The sequence below is a fragment of the Suncus etruscus genome, chromosome 13 (genome assembly GCF_024139225.1).
Source record: "Suncus etruscus isolate mSunEtr1 chromosome 13, mSunEtr1.pri.cur, whole genome shotgun sequence".
Classification (NCBI taxonomy): Eukaryota; Metazoa; Chordata; class Mammalia; order Eulipotyphla; family Soricidae; genus Suncus; species Suncus etruscus.
In genome coordinates this window covers 25,745,350-25,770,830 of record NC_064860.1, presented here as the reverse complement: position 1 = coordinate 25,770,830, position 25,481 = coordinate 25,745,350, and the positions used below count along the sequence as shown (strand labels likewise).

The 25,481-nt window shown below is 42.4% G+C and overlaps 1 protein-coding gene and 1 pseudogene across 1 annotated transcript in view; one reads left to right on the top strand and one right to left on the bottom strand.

The window, feature by feature from the left end:
- Window positions 1-22,629, top strand: part of IQCG (IQ motif containing G) — a 46,897-nt gene extending 24,268 nt beyond the window's left edge. Inside the window, exons 7-11 of the mRNA XM_049785953.1 lie at window positions 5,043-5,204; window positions 7,047-7,121; window positions 11,216-11,347; window positions 12,528-12,629; window positions 22,495-22,629. Of these exons, the coding sequence (XP_049641910.1) occupies window positions 5,043-5,204; window positions 7,047-7,121; window positions 11,216-11,347; window positions 12,528-12,629; window positions 22,495-22,629 (606 nt within the window). The remainder of the gene's footprint in view (window positions 1-5,042; window positions 5,205-7,046; window positions 7,122-11,215; window positions 11,348-12,527; window positions 12,630-22,494) is intronic.
- Window positions 18,519-19,949, bottom strand: LOC126026268 (HAUS augmin-like complex subunit 2; annotated as a pseudogene).
- Window positions 22,630-25,481: the final 2,852 nt, after the last annotated feature.

The following is a 25,481-nucleotide window of genomic DNA, read 5'->3' as shown; positions in this document are numbered from 1 at the left end:
GCAAGGCAAACATCCTACCACTGTGCTATCTCTCTGGCCCCTGCATTTGTTTTCTGTAATGTTTACTGAGATCTAATTCCACACAACTTATATGATTGGCAAGTCTTAGAGATTATAGATTCCAATTGAAGCCAAGGATATTTTTGTTTTGTTTGGGGGCCTTACTGTTGGTGCTGTGTCTGCTAGGCATGTGCTGCTACCCTCTGAGCTTTCTCCCTGGATCCCAAACCAGGCATTTTTGTTGTGTGTCTGCCTGTATCTGATCACCTCTATGAAGTTCACATGACCACTTGAATGTTTTCACATCATCTAATGTTTCCACCCTGACTTCAATACTTCCAGATCTTCCCAAGTCACTTACTATACCAACTTGGACTTCTTAACAGGGCATCTGGGGTTCTGCCCGATTATTTCTTAGTCTCCACTCCTAACTTTATCTTGTTCTCCTCTCATATGCTGTCCCCTGTGCCCTCAGAGCTTTCTTTCAGTCCTCAAATAGTCAAGGTCTTTGCTGTCTCAGGACTCAACTGTGTTGACTTTTCCTTTTTCTTGGAAATATGCTTGGCCTCACTTTTTTTTTTTTTTTGGTGTCAGTGTCAGAAATGAACTGGGGCTTCCTACATGTGAGGCAAGTAATGTCCTGCTGAGCCACATCCCTGGCCATGACCTCACTTCTCTTGTGATGACATGCTCATCCTTCAGGTGCATATTAAAATATCATTTGCAGGTTAATATTGTTATCTTCTCTCATAACATGTTGCCCTTTTCTTTCAAACTGTTTACATTATACAGAATCAGCATATGGTGGAAAAGCATATATCTAGCATGCTTGAACCCTGGGTTTAAAACCTGGCATCAGTAGTAGCAGCAGCAACACACACACACACACACACACACACACACACACACACAATCACACAATACATAGTTCTTTTCATTTATTTTTCTTTTTTTTTAACTTTGAGTAGTAATCCCAAGCAATGTTCAAGGGGATCCATTGGTCTTTTTTTGTTTTTGTTTTTGTTTTGGGCCACATGCAGCAGCGTTCAGGGATTACTTCTGGCTTTGCACTCAGAAATTGCTTCTGGCTGGGGACCATATGGGATCCCGGGATTCAAACCACTGTTCATCCTGAATTGGCTGCGTGCAAGGCAAATACCCTACCACTGTGCTATCTCTCTCCAACCCTGGTTTTTTTCTTTTCTTTTTTTAAATTTTTTTTGGGTCACATTTGGCAGTGCTCAAAGTTACTCCTGGCTCTGCACTCAGGAATTACTCCTGGTAATGCTCGGGGGCCATATGGGATAATAGGGATCGAACCTAAATGCCAGGAATTGAATCTGGGTTGGCCTTTTGCAAGGTAAACATTGTACCTACTGTGCTTTTTCTCTGACCCCTCCCTATGATTCTTGGTTAGCTGGGCCCTGGTTTCATCCTATGGCCTCTGGATGTGGTGCAGTACAGAACCAGCAGTGGTCCAAAAGAGCCATAATGACATCAATGCTTGGAGGCCACCAGGAAGGGCCACATCTAGTTGTTCTTTGCACTTCCAAGACTATACATTGTAGTATGTGTGTGTATGGGGAGGGGGGAATGACATATTTTACTTTTTATTCAATATCTAACTCCACTCCTGTGATTAAGCACCCGGTACTGAATACTTTATGAATTAATTTATAGACCATTGTCAAGTACTTTATTTTCTGTTCTGTTTTGTCATTTTTTTTTACACACCTGGCAGTTGTTTGTGGATTACTTCTGCTACTGCACTCAGAAACTATTCCTGGCATTGATATGGTAAACCATATGGGATGCCAAGGATCTAACCCAGGTCAGCTGTGTGCAAGACAAGTGCCCTACCTGCTATACTATTGCTTTGGCCCCAGTGTCAAGCACTTTGTAACATGAAAAGTGTTTTCACACACATTCAATTCTATTTTGTTGTTGTTGAGAGAGGAGGACCATGGTTTTGGGTCACATGCAGTGGTGCTCAGGGCTAAGTTCTAGCTCTCTGCTTAGGGAGTCACTTTTGGCAATGCTGAGAACCATGTACAGTACCAGAGATCAAATTAGGGTCAGGTACATGTAAGGCAAGTGCCTTACACCTGTACTATTTCTTAGGCCCCAAATCAGTTTTTTAATTCTACTGTTATAATTTAATTTATAATTATAACTCCATTTATAATTCATTGTGTATGCTCAATTGATGGATAATAATGTACATGTCTTAAAAACATAATAAATGTATCTTGAGGGGCTGGAGAGATAGCATGGAGGTAAGGCATTTGCCTTGCATGCAGAAGGATGGTGGTTCGTATCCAGGCATCCCATATGGTCCCCCGAGCCTGCCAGGAGCGATTTCTGAGCATAGAGCCAGGAGTAACCCCTGAGCACTGCCAGGTGTGACCCAAAAATCAAAACAAAAAAAATTAATTAATTAAAAAAAATAAATGAATCTTGAATTTTAAATTACAGATGACAAATTGTTTAGTTCTAGTAAGACAGAATGTGTGGCATTGTTCAAGTTCCTTTGATCATGAAGTCCAGTCTCAGAAAGGTTGATATCAAGTCCCACAAAATTTTCTTTGGAAACAGTAGCTCAGAGCTGGAACTCCTATTGGGTATTGCAAGGTGCAAACAAAATCTCAGTTGGTTCTTTTTTTTTTTTTTTTTTTTTTTTGAGGATTTGGGCCAGGAGGACCAGTCCAGGATAGGAAGCTCACCACAAGTAGTGTAGCAGTTCACTTAAGATAGAGAAGGGGGGGGCCGGGTGGTGGCGCTAAAGGTAAGGTGCCTGCCTTGCCTTCGCTAGCCTTGGACGGAACGCGGTTTGATCCCCCGGTGTCCCATATGGTCCCCCAAGCCAGGAGCAACTTCTGAGCGCATAGCCAGGAGTAACCCCTGAGCGTTACCGGGTGTGGCCCAAAAACCAAAAAAAAAAAAAAAAAAAAGATAGAGAAGGGGCCACTATGTCTATGATAGTTGGAACTTATCACTTTGGACAAGAACTGGGTGCTGCAAAGTGATAAAGAGATAGGCACCACTTCATTATCAATTGTGCAAACCATAATGTCTACAAGGGAAAAAGAAAGAGAAAGTGAAAGAGAAAAGTGAGATGTCTGACCCAGAGGCAGGCAGGGGTAGGAAAAAGAAAGATGAAGAGAAAGTGAAAGTAAAAGAAAAAGTGAAAGAGAAAAAGAAAGAGAAGGAGAGAAGTGAAATGTCTGACACAGAGGCAGACAGGGGGAGAGTGGGAAGGAACTTGGGGATATTGGTGTAAGAAAATGTGCATGTATGAATAGTGGTGTATGTTGTAATACCGACATCAGTCATGAAGAACTTTGTAATTAAGTGTTTAAACAAAAGGGAAAAAATTGTATTATGGGGAACTGGAGAGATAGCACAGCGGCGTTTGCCTTGCAAGCAGCCGATCCAGGATCAAAGGTGGTTGGTTCGAATCCCGGTGTCCCATATGGTCCCCCGTGCCTGCCAGGAGCTATTTCTGAGCAGACAGCCAGACGTGGCCCAAAAAAAAAAAATTGTATTATGGGAGAATGAATACCTTGAGCTACTCTTGCTACTCAGCTATTCAGAAGCAGGACCAATATTAGAGTTTTGCTATTTTTTCTGTTTTGGGTATGATAATTAATATTTATACATTAAAACAACATTTTAAAAAATATTCAAAATTAATTGCTTTGGAATATGGCCTGCTGTATAAAGTTGCCTACTAAGTTAGTGGGTTAAAGCAAATATTGAGAATTTAGCTTTGAAAAGCTTAGAACTTCATTACTAAGTACTTAGTTCCATTAATTATATTTAATAATGATAATAATCATCTGTAATATCACAGGAACAGGGGGGCCAATATTACTGCAATTGCATATGAAATATCTTCAGGTCAGCCTGACTAAGCCACCTGATTCTAACCTACAGTGAAGGAAGAGGGGTTTATGTGAATTGCAGTAAATCAAAATGTCCTAGACAAAAAATATGATATAAAAGAATAAAACCTGGGGCTGGAGCAGTGGTGCAACCAGTAGGGTGTTTGCTTGCAAGTGCTAACCTAGTTTAAACAGTGGCTTGATCCCTAGGAGTCCCATATGGTCCCCCAAACCAGGAGCAATTTCTTTTCCTTCCTCTCCTCTCCTCTCCTCTCCTCTCCTCTCCTCTCCTCTCCTCTCCTCTCCTCTCCTCTCCTCTCCTCTCCTCTCCTCTCCTCTCCTCTCCTCTCCTCTCCTCTCCTCTCCTCTCCTCTCCTCTCCTCTCCTCTCCTCTCCTCTCCTCTCCTCTCCTCTCCTCTCCTCTCCTCTCCTCTTCTTTCTTTCTTTCTTTCTTTCTTTCTTTCTTTCTTTCTTTCTTTCTTTCTTTCTTTCTTTCTTTCTTTCTTTCTTTCTTTCTTTCTTTCTTTCTTTCTTTCCTTCCTTCCTTCCTTCCCTCCCTAGGAGTCCCATATGGTCCCCCAAACCAGGAGCAATTTCTTTTCTTTTCTTTTCTTTTCTTTTCTTTTCTTTTCTTTCTTTCCTTCCTTCCTTCCTTCCTTCCTTCCTTCCTTCCTTCCTTCCTTCCTTCCTTCCTTCCTTCCTTCCTTCCTTCCTTTCTTTCTTTCTTTTTTTATTAATATCTTATAAACACTAACGGAGCTGTCTCAGGTAGAGTAGATATTAGTGTTTCTGCCTTCCTAGGTTAATCCTTGGAGAGTTTCCCTAGCTTGGTGGGTAGTTCATTGCAGCTGATGGGGTGGGTGAGAAGTTAGAGCCTGGTGATCTCCTACCAAAATGAGATGGTGATGGGAAAACTATGAGTACAGAGAATTCTGTAGCATGCTAGGACAGTGTCTTAACATCACGGAACAATCTACATTTCCTGTTTTCGTTATACTCTTTGTAATCATTGGCCAGTTTTTCTGTCATGGGACAGCAGAAAAAATTATTCAGTCCCATGCTGATGTAATAATATAGAGATATGCTTAAGCCACTGACAGAATAAAAAGGAGGTCGAAGGTGTTTTTAATTTAGAATCCTGACTTCATCTCTCTACAGAGTCAGAATGAATATATTTCTCACCTCAAGGATCAATTGCAAGAGTTGAAGGCAAAAACCAACATGGAGAACCGCTATATGAAAATGAACAGTGAACTGCAGATTTCCCAAACAATGAAAAAATGTAACAAAGCTGAGGAGCTCTTAGTGGAGGAAATTGAGGTAACCTGCTTTACTAGGAGCCAAAAAGGCTCTATAAAGGCAGAGCACAGAGAGATCATGAGGCCCACACTGCCTGTCTGGTTGGAATATTCCTGGGAGTGGCCCGGGCCTCCAGCACCCCATCAAAAAAAAAAAAATGAAAACACACACACACAAAAAACAAACCAAGCCCCAAAATGGACATTGTAGACAGCCTTTGCACTGTCTTTCTTGATTATTGCCACAGCAAATGGCGGAGAGAAAGGAGTGTTTTCTTGTTTCCTTTTCTCTCCAGAAACTCTTAACATTTGAATTTAAACATAAAATGTATTTAAACATAAAACAGATTGAACACTTGCATATTAGCAAAGAAGGATTCTGATGAGCTGTTTCTTCCATTTCTTTTTCAGTGACTTGAAAATTGCTTATCTTTTGTTTCTTTGGTCTTATCTGGTTTGATAAAACGTCTTTTAATTTCTCCTAATAAATAAAGGGCAAAGCAAGGTACTTAGTAACCATAAACTTTGCTGCTGCTTCCCTCAATTTATAAAGACAGTATTGCACCAGATAGTACTGAGATAAGGCACTTTCCTTGCACATGACCCATCTTGGTTTTATCCTGAGTACCACAACTCCTGATCCCCAGAAGTTGATCTCTGAGCTCAGAACGGGAGTAAGCCCTGAGTACCCCTGGACGTGACCTTAAAACCAAAACTCGGGGCCGGAGAGATAGCATGGAGGTAAGGCATTTGCCTTTCATGCAGGAGGTCATCGGTTCGAATCCCGGCGCCCCATATGGTCCCCTGTGCCTGCCAGGAGCAATTTCTGAGCCTGGAGCCAGGAATAACCCCTGAGCACTGCCAGGTGTGACCCAAAAACCAAAAAAACAAACAAACAAACAAAAAAAAACCCAAAACTCACATTACGTAGGGGCAGGAAGAGGGTTCAAAGACTGGAACTTGATGGGGCTGGAGTGGTGGCACAAGTGGTAGGGTGTTTTCCTTGCACACACTGACCTAGGACAGACAGTGGTTTGATCCCCCGGCATCCCATATGGTCCCCCAAGCCAAGAGCGATTTCTGAGAGCATAGCCAGGAGTAACCCCTGAGTGTCACTGAGTGTGGCCCAAAAAACAAAAACAAAACAAAAAAAAACAAACAAAAAAGAAAGCCTGGAGCTTGAGAGGGACCTAAGTTAGATCCCCAGTACTGCCTAGTTTCCAAGAGCACCACTGTGAGTGACCTCTGAGCACTTAGACCCGAGGACAGACAAGTATGGCCCTGAGACTGAAAAACAAACAAAAGCCCTAGAGAATTGAAATTCATTCCAGCTATAATTTATGGAGCAGAGAAGAGTCACAATGAAAAGGACTCAGAGAAAGAAACAGAGTACCTTTTGGCTGGGGGGAGGGGGTGGGAAAGGTCAATGCTGAAAGGATGCTGGGTGGGTGCAAAGGACCTGGGGGAGAGAATATGTTGTCTGGGTACAGGAAAGTCCCCTGTCAGGATCCTCTTCTTTAAAGCCTGCTGCCAAGGATAGCTCTGACGGCACATTTCTCTGTATGTGGGGACCTGTCACAGGCTCAGAACCTCAAGCATTGCTTCTCTTCAATCACTTTTGAGGCTCCATGATTATAACCCTTTGGGTGGCTCTTACTTGTGTCTCACCTGGAGCAGTACTGGCCCAACAATGCTGGCGACTTGGTTGATTTCTGGTTTAGTTCGTGAAGAGCTGCCAGGGAAGTGCCTAGTCTTGCTGGAGTCCCACCTGGCAGAAAGCCTGGGCTCCTGTCACTGTGTCCAACAACTGTACTCTGTAGACCTACTGGGAAGAAGTCCTGATACTAGTTTATTGTTCTCACAGAAATTGAGGCAGAAAACTGAAGAAGAGAACCGGATTCATCAGGAGATTGAAATATTCCTTAGAAAACAACAGCAGGTCAGTTGCCAAAATTCTTTTTTTTTTTTTTTTTTGCGGGGGGGGGGGGTGGTCCACACCTGGCAGTGCTCAGGAGTTACTCCTGGCTCTACGCTCAGAAATCACTCCTGGCAGGCATGAGGGGCCATATGGGATGCCGGAATTCGAATCACTGACCTTCTGATTGCAAGGCAAACGCCTTACCTTCATATCTCTCCGGCCCCTGCCAAAATTCTTTGATTTTGAAGTTCCACTTAGAAAACATCATGGACATCAAAAGATCATTATTTATATAAAGAAAAGAAAAGCTAAATTCTATCAGTCTCATGAATGAGGTAAAGCTCATATTTTCTTTCCAAGTTCTCCATGAGAATTAATATAAGGGTATAATTTGAGTACAGGTATACTTCAGTCTCCTGCCTTTATCATATAATCTTTTCTAATAAACTATTTGTTTTTTATATTTCATCATAGTCATAATTTTAAAATTAAATGTATTGTTTTTTGTTTTGAAAGGCCACCCTCAGTAGTGCACAGGGTTTACTCCTGGCTCTGTGCGCTGGGACAACTCCTGGTAGGGCTCCAGGGACCATGTGGCATGTTGAACATGGACCAGCTGCATGCAAGGCAAGCTACTTCACTGTCTCTCAGGCTCAAATGTACTGAATTTCAAAATTACAGTAACATTCTCAGCTGAGGAAATATTTCTTCCCAAAACATCTATTTTTTTAAAGAAAGATACATATTTTATAATTCTTTAAAGATTCATAATATGGGCCCGGAGAGATAGCACAGCAGCATTTGCCTTGCAAGCAGCCGACCCAGGACCAAAGGTGGTTGGTTCGAATCCCGGTGTCCCATATGGTCCCCCGTGCCTGCTAGGAGCTATTTCTGAGCAGACAGCCAGGAGTAACCCCTGAGCACCGCCAAGTGTGGCCCAAAAACCAAAAAAAAAAAAAAAAAAAAAAAAAAGATTCATAATATTTTCCATTTCCATTGCCATAAGCTATGGATACGAGCATGAATTCTGAGGTATCCTCAATAACACTGTTGATTTTAGATTTGGGGCCCATGGTCCCATAGCCAGTTGTATTTGGGAAATCACACATAGAAGAGAACTCTCGGGACAGAGTGGTGGCACTAGAGGTAAGGTGTCCTGTCTGCCTTGCAAGCACTAGCCTAGGACGGGTCACGGTTTGATCCCCAGGAGTTCCATACGGTCCCCCAAGCTAGGAGTGATTTCTGAGTGCATAGCCAGGAATAACCCAGGAGTAACACACATCAAACTGGTTTCCCCCCTCCCCCCCCGTAAAAAAAATAGAACTCTCTTCTATGCTCCACAATGAAATCAATAGCTATTTTTATTTCTTTTTTTTTTTTTTTTTTTTTTTTGTGGTTTTTGGGTCACTCCCGGCAGTGCTCAGGGGTTACTCCTGGCTCCATGCTCAGAAATTGCTCCTGGCAGGCACGGGGGACCATATGGGACGCTGGGATTCGAACCGATGACCTCTTGCATGAAAGGCAAACGCCTTACCTCCATGCTATCTCTCCAGCCCCTAGCTATTTTTATTTCTTTTTTTTTTTTTTTTTTGGTTTTTGGGCCACACCCGGTGACGCTCAGGGGTTACTCCTGGCTATGTGCTCAGAAGTCGCTCCTGGCTTGGGGGACCATATGGGACGCCGGGGGATCGAACCGCGGTCCGTCCTAGGCTAGCGCAGGTAAGGCAGGCACCTTACCTTTAGCGCCACCGCCCGGCCCCTATTTTTATTTCTTGAGGGAACTGAGGCTTGGAGAATGCTAGCACATTTGTTTGTGTAGAGTTGGTCCTACACAATTTGCCTTCAGACTTTCTACTGTTTTCACTTAATGACCACTTAATTGGGACCATCGTTATGGGTTATGATTTATTGTTTAAATGTTGGCTGGAATGAGACTGGAGCAATAGTATAGCAGGTGGAGAGCATTGGCCTTGTACAGGACTGCCTCATATTTGATCCGTGACATCCCATATGGCTCCCCAAAGCTCTGCTAGGAGTTTCTCTAAGTGCAGCGCCTCGAATATTGCTGGGTATGGCCACCAAACCCAAATATATGTATATTTATATGCGTACATATATGCCTATCTGCAGTACTTACACTCCAGACCCAATTCATCATAAATTTCTACTTATCCTTTATTCTTTTATTCTCTATATCTCCATTCCTTTCCTCCCTACATTTCCTTCCTTCCTGCCTATATTTCCTTCCTTCCTTCCTTCCTTCCTTCCTTCCTTCCGTCCTTCCTTCCGTCCTTCCGTCCTTGCTTCCTTCCTTCCTTCCTTCCTTCCTTCCTTCCTTTCTTTATAATTTCTTTGGTTTTTGGGTCATGCCCAGCAGTGCCTAGGGGTTACTCCTGGCTCTGCACTCAGAAATCGCTCCTGGCAGATTCAGGGACCATTTGGATGCCAGGATTCAATTCAGTCCTGGGTTGGCTGCGTGCAAGGCAAATGCCCTACTGCTGTGCTATCGCTCCGGCCCACTTGCCTATATTCCTAGAAGACTCTCCTCCCTTTGTGTTTTGTTGTTTTATTTCTATTTTTGTTTTTGTTTTTGTTTTGGAGCCACACCCAGTGTTGCTCAGGGCTTCTGGCGGTTTTCAGGGGACACCATATGGGATGTGGGAGATTGAACCTAGGTCAGCTATGGTGTCTGAGACAAATGTCCTACCCACTGCACTATTTTTTGAACCCCCTCTTGTGGTTTTTTTTTTTTTTTTTTGGTTTGTTTGTAGGCAATGCTCAGAGATTACTCCTGGCCCAGTACCTGGGATTGCTTCCTGGTGGTGCTTCGGGACCACATAATACCAGAGATTAAACTGAGCCTTCCTGCATGCAAAACTTGTTAAGATCTTTTTCTGTCCCTTGGATCTAACTTAATAACATACACATTGGGCCAAAGAAAGTAAAAGGTAAGGGACTTGCCTCGCATATAGTCCACTTCAGTTGTATCCATGATACCACAAATAGTTTCCTAGCACCGCTAGTTGTGCCTATTTATGACTAAAACCCAACCACAGTCATGCTAGTAATCATGGTGCTTAAATAAAGATTTAAGGGCCCGGAGAGATAGCACAGCGGCGTTTGCCTTGCAAGCAGCCGATCCAGGACCAAAGGTGGTTGGTTCGAATCCCGGTATCCCATATGGTCCCCCCGTGCCTGCCAGGAGCTATTTCTGAGCAGATAGCCAGGAGTAACCCCCAAGCACCGCCGGGTGTGGCCCAAAACCAAAAAAAAAAAAAAAAAAGAAAGAAAGAAAATTAAATAAAGATTTAAAAAAAAACTTACCTCAGTAACAAAATATTAAACAATAAATAAAATTCCTTGAGGGCAAAAATAATGTCATGATGAAGCTAAAATACTACCTCTGGAATTTGCCAAGTTTTTTCTCCCTGCCAGCTGTTCTACTTAAGAATCAGGGATTTTAGTTTCTCCCATATATTCTGACCCTGATAGCTCCCATCTTTGTAGAGTTTCTAGGCTTAAATGACAAAATGCATTCAGATGTTAAAAATACACATATTTATCAATTTTGATAATGGTAGAAATGGTGATTATGGTGGTGGTAGTTGACAATGATGATGATGCTCTCTGTTTACAGCAATGACTTTTTGTTAAAAAAAATACATTCTTTAATTAAAAAAACAAAGAATAAAGACCGACAGGACCAGAGTGATAATATAGCTGACAGGGCACTTGCCTTGCATGCAGTTGACCTGTGTTCCATTTCCAGCACCCTATATGCTCCCTTGAGCCCCGCTAAGAGTGATCCTTGAACACAAAACCAGCAAGAAGTCCTGGGTGCTCTGCTGGGTATGGCCCAAAGGCTATAAGGAAAAAACCAAGAGAGGATCTATTGAATATTTGTGATCACTCTACTACAGAGTCAAGTACGGTTCCCTAGGAAAATCCCTCAGGCTTCCCATCACTATACTAGTCCTCCCCAAACGTAACCTTGATTCTTATTGCTATCACTATAGAAACATGTTGCTTGCTTTCGAACGATGTATATTAATGATTTAATCCAGCAGATATTTTGTGTGCCTAGTGAAGTATGCTTTAATGTTCTCTCCAAATAGACACTTGAGGAGAAGCTCGAGTTCTGGATGGAGAAATATGATAAGGACACAGAAGCGAAACAAAATGAACTCAATGCGCTCAAAGTGGCAAAGAATAATGACTTAATACACCTTCAGGAAATTGCAAAAACGGTGAGAGCATGGCTGGCTCTGCAAGCCAAGCACCGGGTAATGCTAGAGTCTGTTTTGGTTGTAGAAATAGTTGTGTCTCTGTTGAGAGGGGGTGTCTTTTTCAGTGACGCTGATGACTTCTATGATGCTTATTGTCTCCAGGGGCTTCTCTGCAATTTCATGTCTTATTAAACTCTGGAAACAAGCACTTGAGATACAAACTATTATTGCTTTTTTGGTTTTCATTTTTTTTATTTTTGGACCAAACCCAGAAGTGCTCAGGGGTTACTCCTGGCAGGCTTGGGGGACCATATGGGATACCAGGGATCAAACCTGGGTTGGCTGCATGCAAGGCAAACAATGCTTTACCTGTTGTACTATCATCGCTCTGGTCCCTGGACTATTATTTCTATTTTATGATCTTGAAAACAATTTTGAAGCAATTTTTTTCCTCACCCCTTGAAGTGATTTAAAAAAATATATGTTTGGTTTTGTTTTTCCCTTAATTGGGGCACATCTGGTGGTGTTGAGGAGTTTCACCTGGCTTTATGCTGGGAGGGGCAGGGGTCACTCCTAGCCATGCCGGGGATTAAATCTGGGCTTCTGCATGTGCTCAGCCATCTCTCTGATCCATGAGAGATTATTTTATTTTGATTTTTGGTCATGCTAGTGGTATTTAGGTACCACTACTGGCAGTGCTTATGAGACCCTATGGTGCTGGGGATCAAACTCAGGTTGCTGAATACAAAGCAAGCACCTTACCTGCTATACTATCTCTACCTCACCCCCATGAAATATTTTAAAAGTAAGTCTGGGTTCTTGGGGGCCAGAGCAATAGCACGGCAGCAGTGCATTTGCCTTGTATATGGCTGTCTGGGGTTTGATCTTTGTCATCCCTTATGGTTCCCTGAGCCTGTTAGGAGCGATTTCTGAGAGCAGAGCCAGGAGTAACACCTGAGCACTGTCAGCTGTGACCAAAATCAAACCAAACTAAACCAACAAACAAAAAAACCTGAAAAAAATTGGGACCAATGATAAAGTTAGTATATAAATATTTACTACATAGGAACTCAATAAGTTTTTCCTTGGTTAAAGTCTGTCATGCTTTATAATTTTATATTAATAGTGTGGAGCTGATGGGGCCATGGGTTAGCCAAGATACTACTGTCTTATTATTAATGTGACTGTCTTCTTATTGAAGATAAGAGAGTATGAACAGGTTATCATTGAAGATCGTATAGAAAAGGAGACATTTAGGAAGAAGCGAGAAAGGGATGTGCTGGAATTAAAGAGCATCATAAAGGTAAACTTCAATTTTACAATTTGAGATCTCTTCAGAGCCACAGTTGACCAAACACTGAGAGATACATATGGAGTATGGGAGCTCTGTGATAAAGCACAGGAACTATTACTATTGGAATTTGCCAACCCAGTTTGTGATCTAGGAAAATAGTTACTATACAAAAGGACATGTTCTTAACTTTAAATTTAGGGGCATGGTGTGGTGTGGTGTGGTGTGGTGTGGTGGTGGTGGTGGTAGTGGCGTGTGTGTGTGTGTGTGTGTGTGGTGTGAAGACAGCAGTTGAAGTAAAATATAGAATTTGAATCACAGCTGGCCCAGGCTCATTTCTGGGCCACATATGAACCCTCTGAGCCTCAACAGAAGCAATCCTAGAGCACAGAGCCAGGAGTAGGCTCTGAGCATTGCCAGATGTGGCCCCAAAACAAAAACAATTTGCACTTTTGCATCAAATTTAAAGATACTATTTTAGGGGTGAAAGAGTAAGTAGAGTGATTCCCTTGCATGTGGTTGACCAGGAATTTAATTCTTTTTTTTTTTTTTTTTTTTGTTTTTGTTTTTTGGGCCACACCCGGCGTTGCTCAGGGGTTACTCCTGGCTGTCTGCTCAGAAATAGCTCCTGGCAGGCACGGGGGACCATATAGGACGCCGGGATTCGAACCAACCACCTTTGGTCCTGGATCGGCTGCTTGCAAGGCAAACGCCACTGTGCTATCTCTTCGGGCCCAGGAATTTAATTCTTGGCACCTCATATAGTCTCCAAACCTTGCTAATAATGAGCTAAATGCAGAGCCAGGAGTAATCCCTGAGCACAGCCAAGTGTAGGCTAAAAAAAACTTAGTTAACTATTTTATTTATTTATTCATTTGGTTTTTGGGCCACACCTTGTGGTGCTCAGGAATTACTCCTGGCTCTGTGCTCAGAAATCTCTCCTGGCAGGGTTGGGGGACCATATGGGGTGCCGGGGATCAAACCTGGTCTGTCTCAGGTTGGCCATGTGCAAGGCAAATGTACTACTGCTGTGCTATCATTCTGGCCTCCCAATAACTATTTTAATAAAAACAATGCCAAAGGAATTTTATTTGGCTTGATATTTTGGCAACATCCAGCAGTCATCAGGGATCACTCTTGGTGGTACTCAGATACATAAGTGTTGCTGTGTTTAAGCCTGAGATTTGTCTCATGCGAAGTGAGCACCTATTATTTTGTTTTATTTTGGAGTCAGACCTAACAATTCTAAGAGACAGTGCTCTGGGTTGGATGTATGCAAGGCAAGTGCCCTGGACCTGGTGTACTTCTTCCCCACCCCAGACTTTTATTGAGGGTTATTTGCCTGAAATATTGCCTTTCAAACTTTGGCTTTGAGTCTGTGCCAAGTATGTTTCTTGTAGGTAACAGAAATTTGGATTCAATTTTTAATCTATCCTGCCACTCTAAATTGATGCTTTTATGCCACTGATATTGAGTAGGTTGTTATAATGTAGTTTGTGCCATCTTTCTGTACAAGCTGGGTATGTTTGTGAGATTTGTCATGTCTGAGAATAATCCCTTCAATTATTCTTGTAAATTTTGTTTCAAATGGATGAAATTTCTTAGTTGTTGTTTATTCTTGAAGTTTTATCTCATTCCAACTATGGCTGGGTAAGGTATACTTGGTGAGGAGTTCACTTCATTTAATATATTTATTTTTTACTATATCCCACCACTGTCTTCATCTTTCAGATGTTTTGTTTGATAAATCTGTACATCTTATTTATTTATTTTTTGGTTTTTGGGCCACACCCGGTGATGCTGAGGGATTACTCCTGGCTATGCATTCAGAAATTGCTCCTGGCTTTGGGGGACATCAGGGACATCAGGGATTGAACCAGGTTCGTTCTGGGTCAGCCAGGACAAACAACCTACTGCTAGTGCAAGGCAAACGACCTATTGCTGTGCTATCGCTCCAGCCCCCTATAAATCTTCTTTTTATTTACTTTATTTTTATTAAGACACTGTGATTCTTTGTTTTGTTTTGTTTTTGGGTCACACCCAGCAGTGCTCAGGGATTACTCCTGGCTCTACACTCAGAATTGCTCCTGGCAGGCTCAGGGGACCATACGAGATACCGGAATTCAAACCACCATCCTTCTGCATGCAAGGCAAACACCCTACCTCCATGCTATCTCTCTGGCAACACTGTGATTTATTTATTTATTTATTTATTTATTTTTGTGGTTTTTGGGTCACACCCGGCAGTGCTCAGAGGTTACTCCTGGCTCCATGCTCAGAAATTGCTCCTGCCAGGCACGGGGGACCATATGGGACGCCGGGATTCGAACTGATGACCTTCTGCATGGAAGGCCTTACCTCCATGCTATCTCTCCGGCCCTGACACTGTGATTTTTAAAGTTGTTCATAATAGTTGTTTAAGGCATATAATATTCCAACACCAACCCCACCACCATCATCCCTCTCTCTGTTAATGTCCCCAGATTACCTCCCTTCTCCCTGCCTCTCCCCCTTGGCAAAAATATAACATTTATTTCATCTTACTTGATCCTAAAAACACAAAGGAGTAGAATATGGCATTTTAAGAAAATAAATCAATACAAACTAATTTGTGATGATTGTCAAGTGATTTTAACTAATACAAATAAGGTGTTAATTCATTTATAAAAATGCATAACATTCCTTAGCAAGCTAAGAGTAAATACATCTTTCTTAATCTAGTAGAATGCAACCATGTGACTACTACTGCAATATTCAGTGCCACAAGTTTTGAAGTTTGTCCTGTCCATTAGGGAAGCTCTTTTAATGCCTCTTGCCAAATTTGTTTCAAGATTATAAATTCCAACAGCTTGTGGAATTCATAATGAATGAATATCTTGCTGTATACAGTATTTTTGGTGAGGTGTCCATTTCATTGAGTTTTTGTACAATATCCCTCCATACTCTTCAGGCTCACAAAATTTCATTTGATCTGTTGTATATCTTTTAGGCTCTCCTTTGTAGGTAAGTTATTTTTTGATCTTGTATTTTATGTCTTTGGGTTATGCAATTTCGAATATAGTGTGTGTCTTGGAGTTTTCCTAGTTGGGTCTATTTTTGCTGGGATCTAAAGAAAGGCCTAAAGGTTTCTTGGATCTCAGCTCCTATAACTCTGCAAAATACTTATTGATGCTTTCTTTAACTATTCTTCATCACATTTGTCATTCTGTTCTTCAGGGACTCTGATGATTCTTATATGGTTTCTCTTGAACTCATCCCATAGTTCTCTGATATGCTGTTTATTTCATTTCAAACTGTTTCCTACTTTCTGCTATTTCCCAGTGATTTCCTCCTTATCTGGAGGCCCTTCGTCTATGGCTGAGCTTTTGCTACTCTGCTGTTCAGAGCATCTAATTTTTTTATATCACCTATCATGTTCTTAATTTCTTTTATTTTTTCATCTCTTAGAAATGAATTTTATTATTATAATTAAGCAAAAACAATTGTGATCACCTGTCATTAATATTTTATTTATTTTTTAACTGAATTTTTAAATTTTTAATTATGAGAACAATGATGCAAAGAAAGAGGACAAGGTAAAGTTACAGTGGAAGGACAATTACCCATAAACAGAGTTCTCAGAAGAAATACCCTTGCTGACGCCTAAATTTTGAACTTACAGTCAAAGAACATTAAGAAAAATAAAACAGAACCCATGTACAATTACTTTGTCCACAAGTCCCCAGATTGTAATACATTATAACATTTCTTGGCAGTACACACAGTAATCTAAAGCCATGAAATTTATGTGACTCCTTAAACATTGAAGGCATAGTATTTTTTTACACTTTCATGTAAATGCATATTAGTTTAAGTTAACATCAAAAGTTTAAGTGGCTTTTTTTTTTAAGGTTTAGAGTCAAAGGAGCACAGCAAAAACTGTGTTAGAGTGGCAAATATTGTTTGCATAGGCCCACCAAAATATGGGGGACATGGAAAGGAAAAGCCTACCCCTGAAGGAGACCCTACCCCTGAAGTTTCCTGGTGTAAGATCAACTCTAGGCTCCAGGCAAACTAGTTTGTTCAATCCAAGTCATTGTCTGTAGTGCCAATACAGTTTTATTTTTCACGCAGTCTCTATTGTTGGCATCAGGTTTCTGTATTAATGATCCTGGAATCTGCATATCCTACATTAAAGTCAGGCTGGTGTGGAGCATCCTCTCATTTCACCTCACAATTAAAGGGCAATGCAGAAAGCCCTGTCCAGTAAGCAGGTCGTTGTTGTTGTTAAGTCTTCTCAGTGTTAAGGGAAGTCTCTTTTGAGTAGGTTGATGTCAGAGCAGCGGTAGGGTCTTGCCTGGTAGAGGATTGCTTGGATGTTTTGTAGATGGCTTCCCTAGATCAGGGGTGAATGGAAAATGCCCATTATTCTGAGGCCTGTGCCAGGTCATTATGTCAATGTTCAGGGTGTGAGGTTCCATTGCACTACAAGATTTGTGTGTTCCTATCTCTATTAGATAAGAACTTATTTGTATGTATAGTATTTTCCCGTTTTAATGTGCCTATGCAAACAAAAAATAAAGCCACGTGGTGTTATCGGTCCATATGGGGGTGTAAGAACACTTCCAACAATACCCGTGACTTGGTTCAAACATAAGAATTAAACTGAGGGCCCGGAGAGAGGGCCCGGAGAGATAGCACAGCGGCGTTTGCCTTGCAAGCAGCCGATCCAGGACCAAAGGTGGTTGGTTCGAATCCCGGTGTCCCATATGGTCCCCCGTGCCTGCCAGGAGCTATTTCTGAGCAGACAGCCAAGAATAACCCCTGAGCACCGCCGGGTGTGGCCCCCCCCCCCAAAAAAAAAAAAAGAATTAAACTGAGGGAATCTTTCACCAAATTCCCTATTGAACAGTTCACAAAGAGAAGAAAAGATAAAAAATGGGGAAGACCATCACTGTATAAGGAAATATTCAGCAAGAGCTATGGCTGTTAGAGAAAACACACATAAAATGTTGAAAAGACATACGTGTCCATTTTATGCCTTTTGAAATAGTTGGGGGGTGTTAACTCCAGTGCACCACTTTGGTCTGTGACTTAGGACTCTGCAGTACTGAAGTTAAAAAGGGTAAATGTGGAGTAATGATGGTAGGGGGTATGAGAGTTAAAGAGAAAAATGAGCTTTTGTAGGGGTGTGTGAAAGGGCAGAGTACAAAATGGACATTCTGCATACACAAAAACATAATTCAGGGCCCGGAGAGATAGCACAGCGGCGTTTGCCTTGCAAGCAGCCGATCCAGGACCAAAGGTGGTTGGTTCGAATCTCGGTGTCCCACATGGTCCCCCGTGCCTGCCAGGAGCTATTTCTGAGCAGACAGCCAGGAGTAACCCCTGAGCACCGCCGGGTGTGGCCCAAAATAAAAAAAAAAAAAAAAAAAACAAAAAAAAAAAAAACAAAAAAAAACAAAACATAATTCAAGGGTACAGAATACTATTAATGTATCCTGTGCGTGCGGGGGCACTAGCCCCCGCGTGGTTTTGAACATACAGACTGGTAAGAAATTACTACTGACTGCTTTAGTGCAACCAAGCAACTCTCAGCACCCACAAGTTAAGCCTAGGGTAACCTTCAAGCTCCTCCAAGGGACCCACCTCACTGGCTTGCCCAGGCATGTGGCCCAGGGGAAGCCCTGGAGATCCAGAGCAAGGCAGTAGAGGGGTGCTGAGGTCACCTACGTCCTGTACCTCCCCTAGGCCTGGTTAAGAAGGCCTTTGGCATGGCGGAGGCCTGCCAAACCCCTTGCTGGCAGAGACTCAAGGCTCCCAGGAAGGAAAGAGACCTTCAAGAGCTGGGAGGCTGGAAGTTCAAAGCCCCCACCCTCCCTAAGGAGCCGGGTGGGGAATGGGGGAAAGCCCAGTAATATTTTAAACATTAACCTTAGTAAATGTTAAAGGAGTCATTGTAACATATTGATGAGGGTGATTCTCTTTAGTTAATATGTTGGGAATACAAGAAGAAATTTCATTTTGTTGTTCTCACCATTTGACTATATTCTCTCCCAGCTCTTTTGCTTTAGTCACCAAAATGTCTATCTTTGCTAATGCCTTGCTTATTTACTTTTTTTTGTTTGTTTGTTTTTGGGCCACACCCAGTAATGCTCAGGGGTTACTCCTGGCTATGTGCTCAGAAGTCGCTCCTGGCTTGGGGGACCATATGGGATGCTGAGGGATTGAACCGCGGTCTGTCCTAGGCTAGCGCTGGCAAGGCAGACACCTTACCTCTAGCGCCACTGCGCCAGCCCCGCTTATTTTTTTTAGATTTCTATTAAAATAAGGAAATTTTTTTTTTGGTGTTTTTTTTTTGTTTTTGTTTTTTTGGGCCACACCCGGGGTGCTCAGGGGTTACTCCTGGATGTCTGCTCAGAAATAGCTCCTGGCAGGCACGGGGGACCATATGGGACACCGGGATTCGAACCAACCACCTTTGGTCCTGGATCGGCTGCTTGCAAGGCAATGCCGCTGTGCTATCTCTCCGGGCCCAGGAATATTTCTAATAGCTTCAAGATGAGATTCCAGTCTCTCAATGAAAGTTACTGTTAGTTCCAATAAATGAACCATGTGTCTGTGATAAACAGCTTCAATAGGCAAGTTTTCCTGACACATGGGTTTCAATAGTCTTTGCCTGACTCTTCTCTTTCAGTACTGCTTTCAGATAATTATTCATGCTTTATAAATTATGACACTTCTGAGCTCAAAAATAAGGATGAACAACATCTATGGTGTCTTTTTCTAGTCTTAGTAGTTCAATTTCTAGGTTTTTCTGGTCAATTTCAGCTTCAATATCTGCAATTTACTGTTGTCTGGAGAAATTCTTTTTTTTTTTGAGGGGAGGCACGCCTGTGAAGCTCAGGGGTTATTCCTGGCTCTGTGCTCAGAAATCTCTTCTGGCTTGGGGGACCATATGGGACGCATATGGGATGAACCAAGGTCTGTCTACCTACCTACCTACCATTGCACTTCTGCTCTGGCCCCTGGAGAAATTCATTTTGGGGGGGGGGTTGGGTCACACCTGGCAGTGCTCACGGGTTACTCCTGGCTCTACGCTCAGAAATCGCTCCTGGCAGGCTTGGAGGACCATATGCCAGGATTTGAACCACCAACCTTCTGCATGCAAGGCAAATGCCTTATCTCCATGCTATCTCTCCGACCCCTGGAGACATTCTTAAAGCAAGCAACTGGTTTCTTAGATATATCAAACAGCTCCTGGGTGACCATTCCCGATGCCATTAGATGGCTCAGTAGCAGCCCAGCTGGCTTTGGCTTCGATACTGTGTCCCAGGGGTTCAGGACCGCCATGGCTGCGGCCTGCTTTTCCGGGTGGCGCAGAAATTGAATCAATTTCTTTTATTTCTGATTGTAGTAGTTTTCTCATTTCAGTTCATACCTTCTTGAGCTTTTCTGATTACTTGTACCATCAATTGACTGTGTTGAACACCCTCATGAAGATATTATTGTTTGAGGATTTACTGATGTTATTTATGTCTGCTGTGATACTTTTTTCACTTAGTAGGCTTCTACATGTTTCCCCATTGGATTTCTAGTGTTCATGCTGTACTAGGAATAAGCCTTTGTAGCTAGATCCCCTAGTAGATGCAAGGGTTTTAGGAGAGGGTTGTGGTCTTTCTTTTCTGTCCGTCTTCACCAAATAAATAACTTTGAGCAAAATTTTATTTGTTTGAGAACTGTGGTGTAGACCCATTTATATAAGTCAGGTGTGAAATTCACTAGGACCTAGGAAGAAGAGAGGGAGGCTCATGCCAGCTGTCCTGGCTTCCGCCCAACGATGTCAGATAGAAGCAAGCTGAAGGTCCAATCTGCTGTCAGTTTTAAGGATGCTCCTTTGTATGTGATTTGTGTGTGTGTGTGTGTGTGTGTGTGTGTGTGTGTGTGTGTGTGTGTGTGACCTTGCTGCTTTTAGAATTTGATCTATCTCTGGCTTTTGCCATCTGACTACGATGTTGAAGTGTTTTTATTTGTGTTTGTTTGCCCTGCACATGGCTGAACCGGGTTCAATCCCCAGCATTCCATATGGTCCCCAGAGCCTGTCAGGAGTAATTTCTGAGTACAGAGCCAGTAGTAACTCCTGAGGGTCTCTGGGCTAAACCAAAAACAACAACAACAACAACAACAACAACAACAAAAGTGACACCAATTGGACTGAAACTATTGTTGCCCTTTTCTACAGGAGTAATATCTGCTGTGTCTCCATCCTGCAAATTGTACTCTGGAATGTTTATTAGGGATGGATTAAAGTAATGTTTTGATTATTATTTGAAAGTTGTGGGACCGGAGAGATAGCACAGCGGTGTTTGCATTGCAAGCAGCCGATCCAGGTCCTAAGGTGGTTGGTTCAAATCCCGGAGTCCCATATGGTCCCCCGTGCCTGCCAGGAGCTATTTCTGAGCAGATAGCCAGGAGTAACCCCTGAGCACTGCCGGGTGGGGCCCAAAAACCAAAAAAAAAAAAAAAGTTGCTAGGAGAGCACAATACTTTGATTTCACAATAAAATTTATAACTGTAATGATTGTTAACTACTTCCAGATCATTTGCAGTGGTGTGTGTGTGTGCGTGCGCATGTGTGTGTGTTGCCACACCCAGCAGTGCTCAGTGCTCAGGTCAAGCACTCAGAGACTACTCCTAGTGTGTTTGCTGGATCATATGTGTTGCTGGAATAGAACCTCGGTTGGCGGCATGCAAGGCAAGCACCCTATTTGCTGTACAATGGCCCCAGCCCCTCAAATTATGTTGTACACCTGAAACTAAAATAGTTATGTGTCAATTATAGCTCTGTTCAAAAGAATTTCACAACCCCTTCCCCCTAAAAAAGAAAAAAAAGTAAGTTTAAAGTATATCTAGATATACAGAAAGAATGTTTCTAAGGTAGTATTTCTTTTCTTGTGTGGGTCTGATCCCAATTGTGATGCCTTTCATTTCAAAGTAGACCTGATTGTATTTCTGAGCAGTTCCATCTAACTAAGATACTCTTTTTTGTGTTTTTGGGTCACACCAGCAGTGCTCAGGGGTTCCTCCTGGCTCTAGGCTCAGAAATCGCCCCTGCTGGCACAGTGGACCATATGGGATGGCGGGATTCAAACCACCGTCCTTCTGCATGAAAGGCAAACGCCTTACCTCCATGCTATCTCTCCAGCCCCTAACTAAGACATTCTATGGGGCTTATATAAATGCTTTTGAAAGTAAGAGTAATGCTTCACCAAACGAAAAGCACGCCCCTGGATGCCCACTGAAGTTCCCTGGACTGTCATATACTTTGCGCTCCATGCTTACTTTTTTTTTTTTTTTTTTTGCTTTGTTTTTGGGACATACCTTGCTGTGCTCAGGCTTTATCTTGGTGGGACATGGAGGCCTGTATGAAAGCCAAGTATTGAGCGTGGGTGGGGGAAGTGCAAGGAAAACACACTTCCAGCTGTCATATCTCTGGGGCCCTGTATGTTTATTTCCCCCCCCCCCCAGGTTCAGGTAACTAACATGACTTTTAGATAGAAATCTTACTAGATTTGGGAAACCTGGCACTTCTGGAAGGGCAGTGGCACAAAGGTTCTAGATGCAAAGGGAAACGTGACTTAAACAGAAAACTCTTAACTCCTTAGGTTTTTTTTTTTTTTTTAATTCTTTTTACTCCCGTTTTTCCTTCTTCCTTTTTAGTTGAGCATTGCTCTGGATTTTGCACAGAAGGGACCATGCTTCTCCAGTAGGCATGTGGCCATTGCCATATCTCCCAGATCCTTTTTTGTGCAAAAATCACTTTACCAAAAACCAGTGACTATATGTGGCATGAAAACAGTTGAAAAAGTATACTAACTTTCCTTCTTTTTTCTTCTAGCTTCAAGCCTGGTGGCGAGGCACTATGGTCCGGAGGGAGATTGGTACTTTCAGATTGCCTAGAAAGGGGGCAGATGCCAACAATCAAAAAAAGGGTAAAGGCAAAGAAAAGAACAAAAGAAGAGGCAAGAAATAGTTGATCTTGTCTTTTCTATGGAACTGGGAGGACTACCACAGAAGTACCCTTTCCCACCAGACAGCTCACCTGTACGTTGTTTTGCAGATGAGGCCTGATTAATTCATTTTACCTGTTACATGTTTCCAAATCCTGAATTAGCATTATGTCACCAATATGTCTTTGTGTTTTGAAATAATCTGTCAGAAAGAAAAATATTTCCAGGAGTCTTGAGAAGGTGTATCTTGCTTTTATTTACTACAAAATAAAAAAAAATTCAGGGGCCCGGAGAGATAGCACAGCGGTGTTTGCCTTGCAAGCAGCCGATCCAGAACCTAAGGTGGTTGGTTCGAATCCTGGTGTCCCATATGGTCCCCCGTGCCTGCCAGGAGCTATTTCTGAGCAGACAGCCAGGAGTAACCCTTGAGCACCGCAGGGTGTGGCCCCAAAACAAAAAACAAAACAAAACAAAAAATTCAGAAAACACCAGTGACGGAACCAGAGATAATTCAGCTGGTAAAGCGGGTGCATCTGCATTTAGCCAAAGCATGTTTCATCCTCAGCACTGCAAATTATCCAAGAGCACTGCCAGTAGTGCTCTTTGAGCAAAGAGCCAAGGAGAAAGCCCTGAGCACTGCTGGGTGTGGCCCTCCAAACCAAACCAAAAACCCTGACCGTGACTTCCGGAATGTCTTTGCTTCTCATTTTATTCTACTGCAGTGAAATGAACTCTTTTCTGAGCAAATCAGATGATCCATAAATGTATCTTAGTATTTGAATTGTCTAGCATAATTTTTACATAGTAGGTTCTACTAAATTTAATTCTTGTACATCTTATTTTACTTGGTTTTGGGGTCAGCATGTTGCTCAGAGGGCATTTCCATAGCAAGTTGATTGGGGATGATGCAGTGCTGGGCATAGAAGGGGCATTAAGCCATCTCTCTGATGCCCTTCCACCATTTATACATGTTATCATTGTAGTGTTTTGACTGAGGCGGTCTGTGGTGGTACTACTGAGAATGCACAGCATACATATCTTATTCTACACTACACTAAGTAGAGGTATACAGTGTAAACAAGGTGAAATGAAACGTGATAATGTGAGGCCGGAGAGATAGCATGGAGGTAAGGCATTTGCCTTGCACGCAGAAGGTCGGTGGTTCGAATCCCGGCATCCCATATGGTCCCCCGAGCCTGCCAGGAGAGCAATTTCTGAGCATAGAGCCAGGAGTAACCCCTGAGTGCTGCTGGGTGTGACCCAAAAACCAAAAAACAATAACAAAAAAGAAATGTGATGTTACAACCCAAAGCATAAAGCACTTCAGTACACAGGCTCATAGATTAGTCTGGAAATACTGAGGCCTGGGGGGGTGTATACCTGCCTGGCTTACTCAGTGTAATCTCATTAGACATGACAAGCTCATGACAAGCTAACCAGTATTGGACATGCAGCTATTAACCTTTCTCCCTCCTCTATAAAAGAATGCCCACTGGGTGAGACTTACCTTGTCAATTGGAATGGTCTTGAGACCCTAGTGGCCCTAGTGAACCCAGTTAGCAGTATCTGAAAGACACTATACAGATGTATTTCATTCATTTAATAAACTAAGTCTTATACCTATGAATTCCAAATAACAGCAATCTTGTGGGGGCTATTTCCTGTTAACACTTGGCCCAGGCCTGGACCACCATGTAGCAACATCTATAAACACATGTTAGGGATGAAACTTAGGGTATCATGCATGTACTCCAGCCATTGAGTATTACCTCCATGGTCCTCCCCCCCACCCCCCCTACCCAGTGACGCTCAGGGGTTACTCCTGGCTATGGGCTCAAAAATCGCTCCTGGCTTGGGGGACCATATGGGACACCTGGGGATCAAACCTCAGTCTGTCCTAGGCTAGAGCTGGTAAGGCAGACACCTTACCGCTCAGCGCCACCATTCCAGCTCCCTTCTTTCATTTTTTATGAGAATGGAGGCAAACGTGATGTGGCAGGGATTGAACGCTGAATGTGCTTGGCATGTGTTTTAAAGATTGAACAATCTCTCTAGTCCACAAACTCTTATATTCCTGTCAAGGAAACAATGTTTTAGGTATGGACAATTTCAACCCAGCCTTTATTTTATGCTTTAAGTGTTGACTTTTATTTGAATATCAATGTATAAGGTGGTACACAAGCAGTTTAATAACATACATGATATCAACATATTTATACTTAGAACAGGCATATTTACAGACATACAAATATAGGACAATGCTTTACAAAATTTAATTACATGTTTACAACATCTTCAGAAATACAATTTGCTGTAAACCATCTCACTGCAATATGTATATAAAATGATTTCTACAGTCATATTTTCCTTCATTTCTCTAACCATTTAAGTACTTACGTTTTAAAAGTTCACTCATCACACATCATTAGTTACTGCTGGGCTATAGAAAGAGAAAACTCTTGATTGCCTGCAAGGTTGTGTTTTAAAAGCTATTTTAAAAAGTGATTCAAATCTAAGTCTCCAACTTTGTTTTGGCCAAGTACCAAGCCATCTTCCCCTGAGCTGTTTCCAAATACTGTGATCAGAAGAGAATGAATTCAGAGCATGGGATACCAGAGGAAATGGAAAGCCTGGAACTTGCTGACTGACAGGATCCTGGCTGGCAGGCGGCATGGATGGGTTGTGTGTGTACTAAGGCTTTACTTGTCCTCTATGTTGACACCAGGGATGTTGCTATTAAGGTGAGAAGTCAAAAACTACCTGGTCACAAAGTCACCTCTATCTTACACTGGAGTCTATTAAGGCAAAATGTTAAACCAGAATTCTCTTTCTAGTTAAGAATGGTACATATCATCAAACACTGCATACAAAAGTC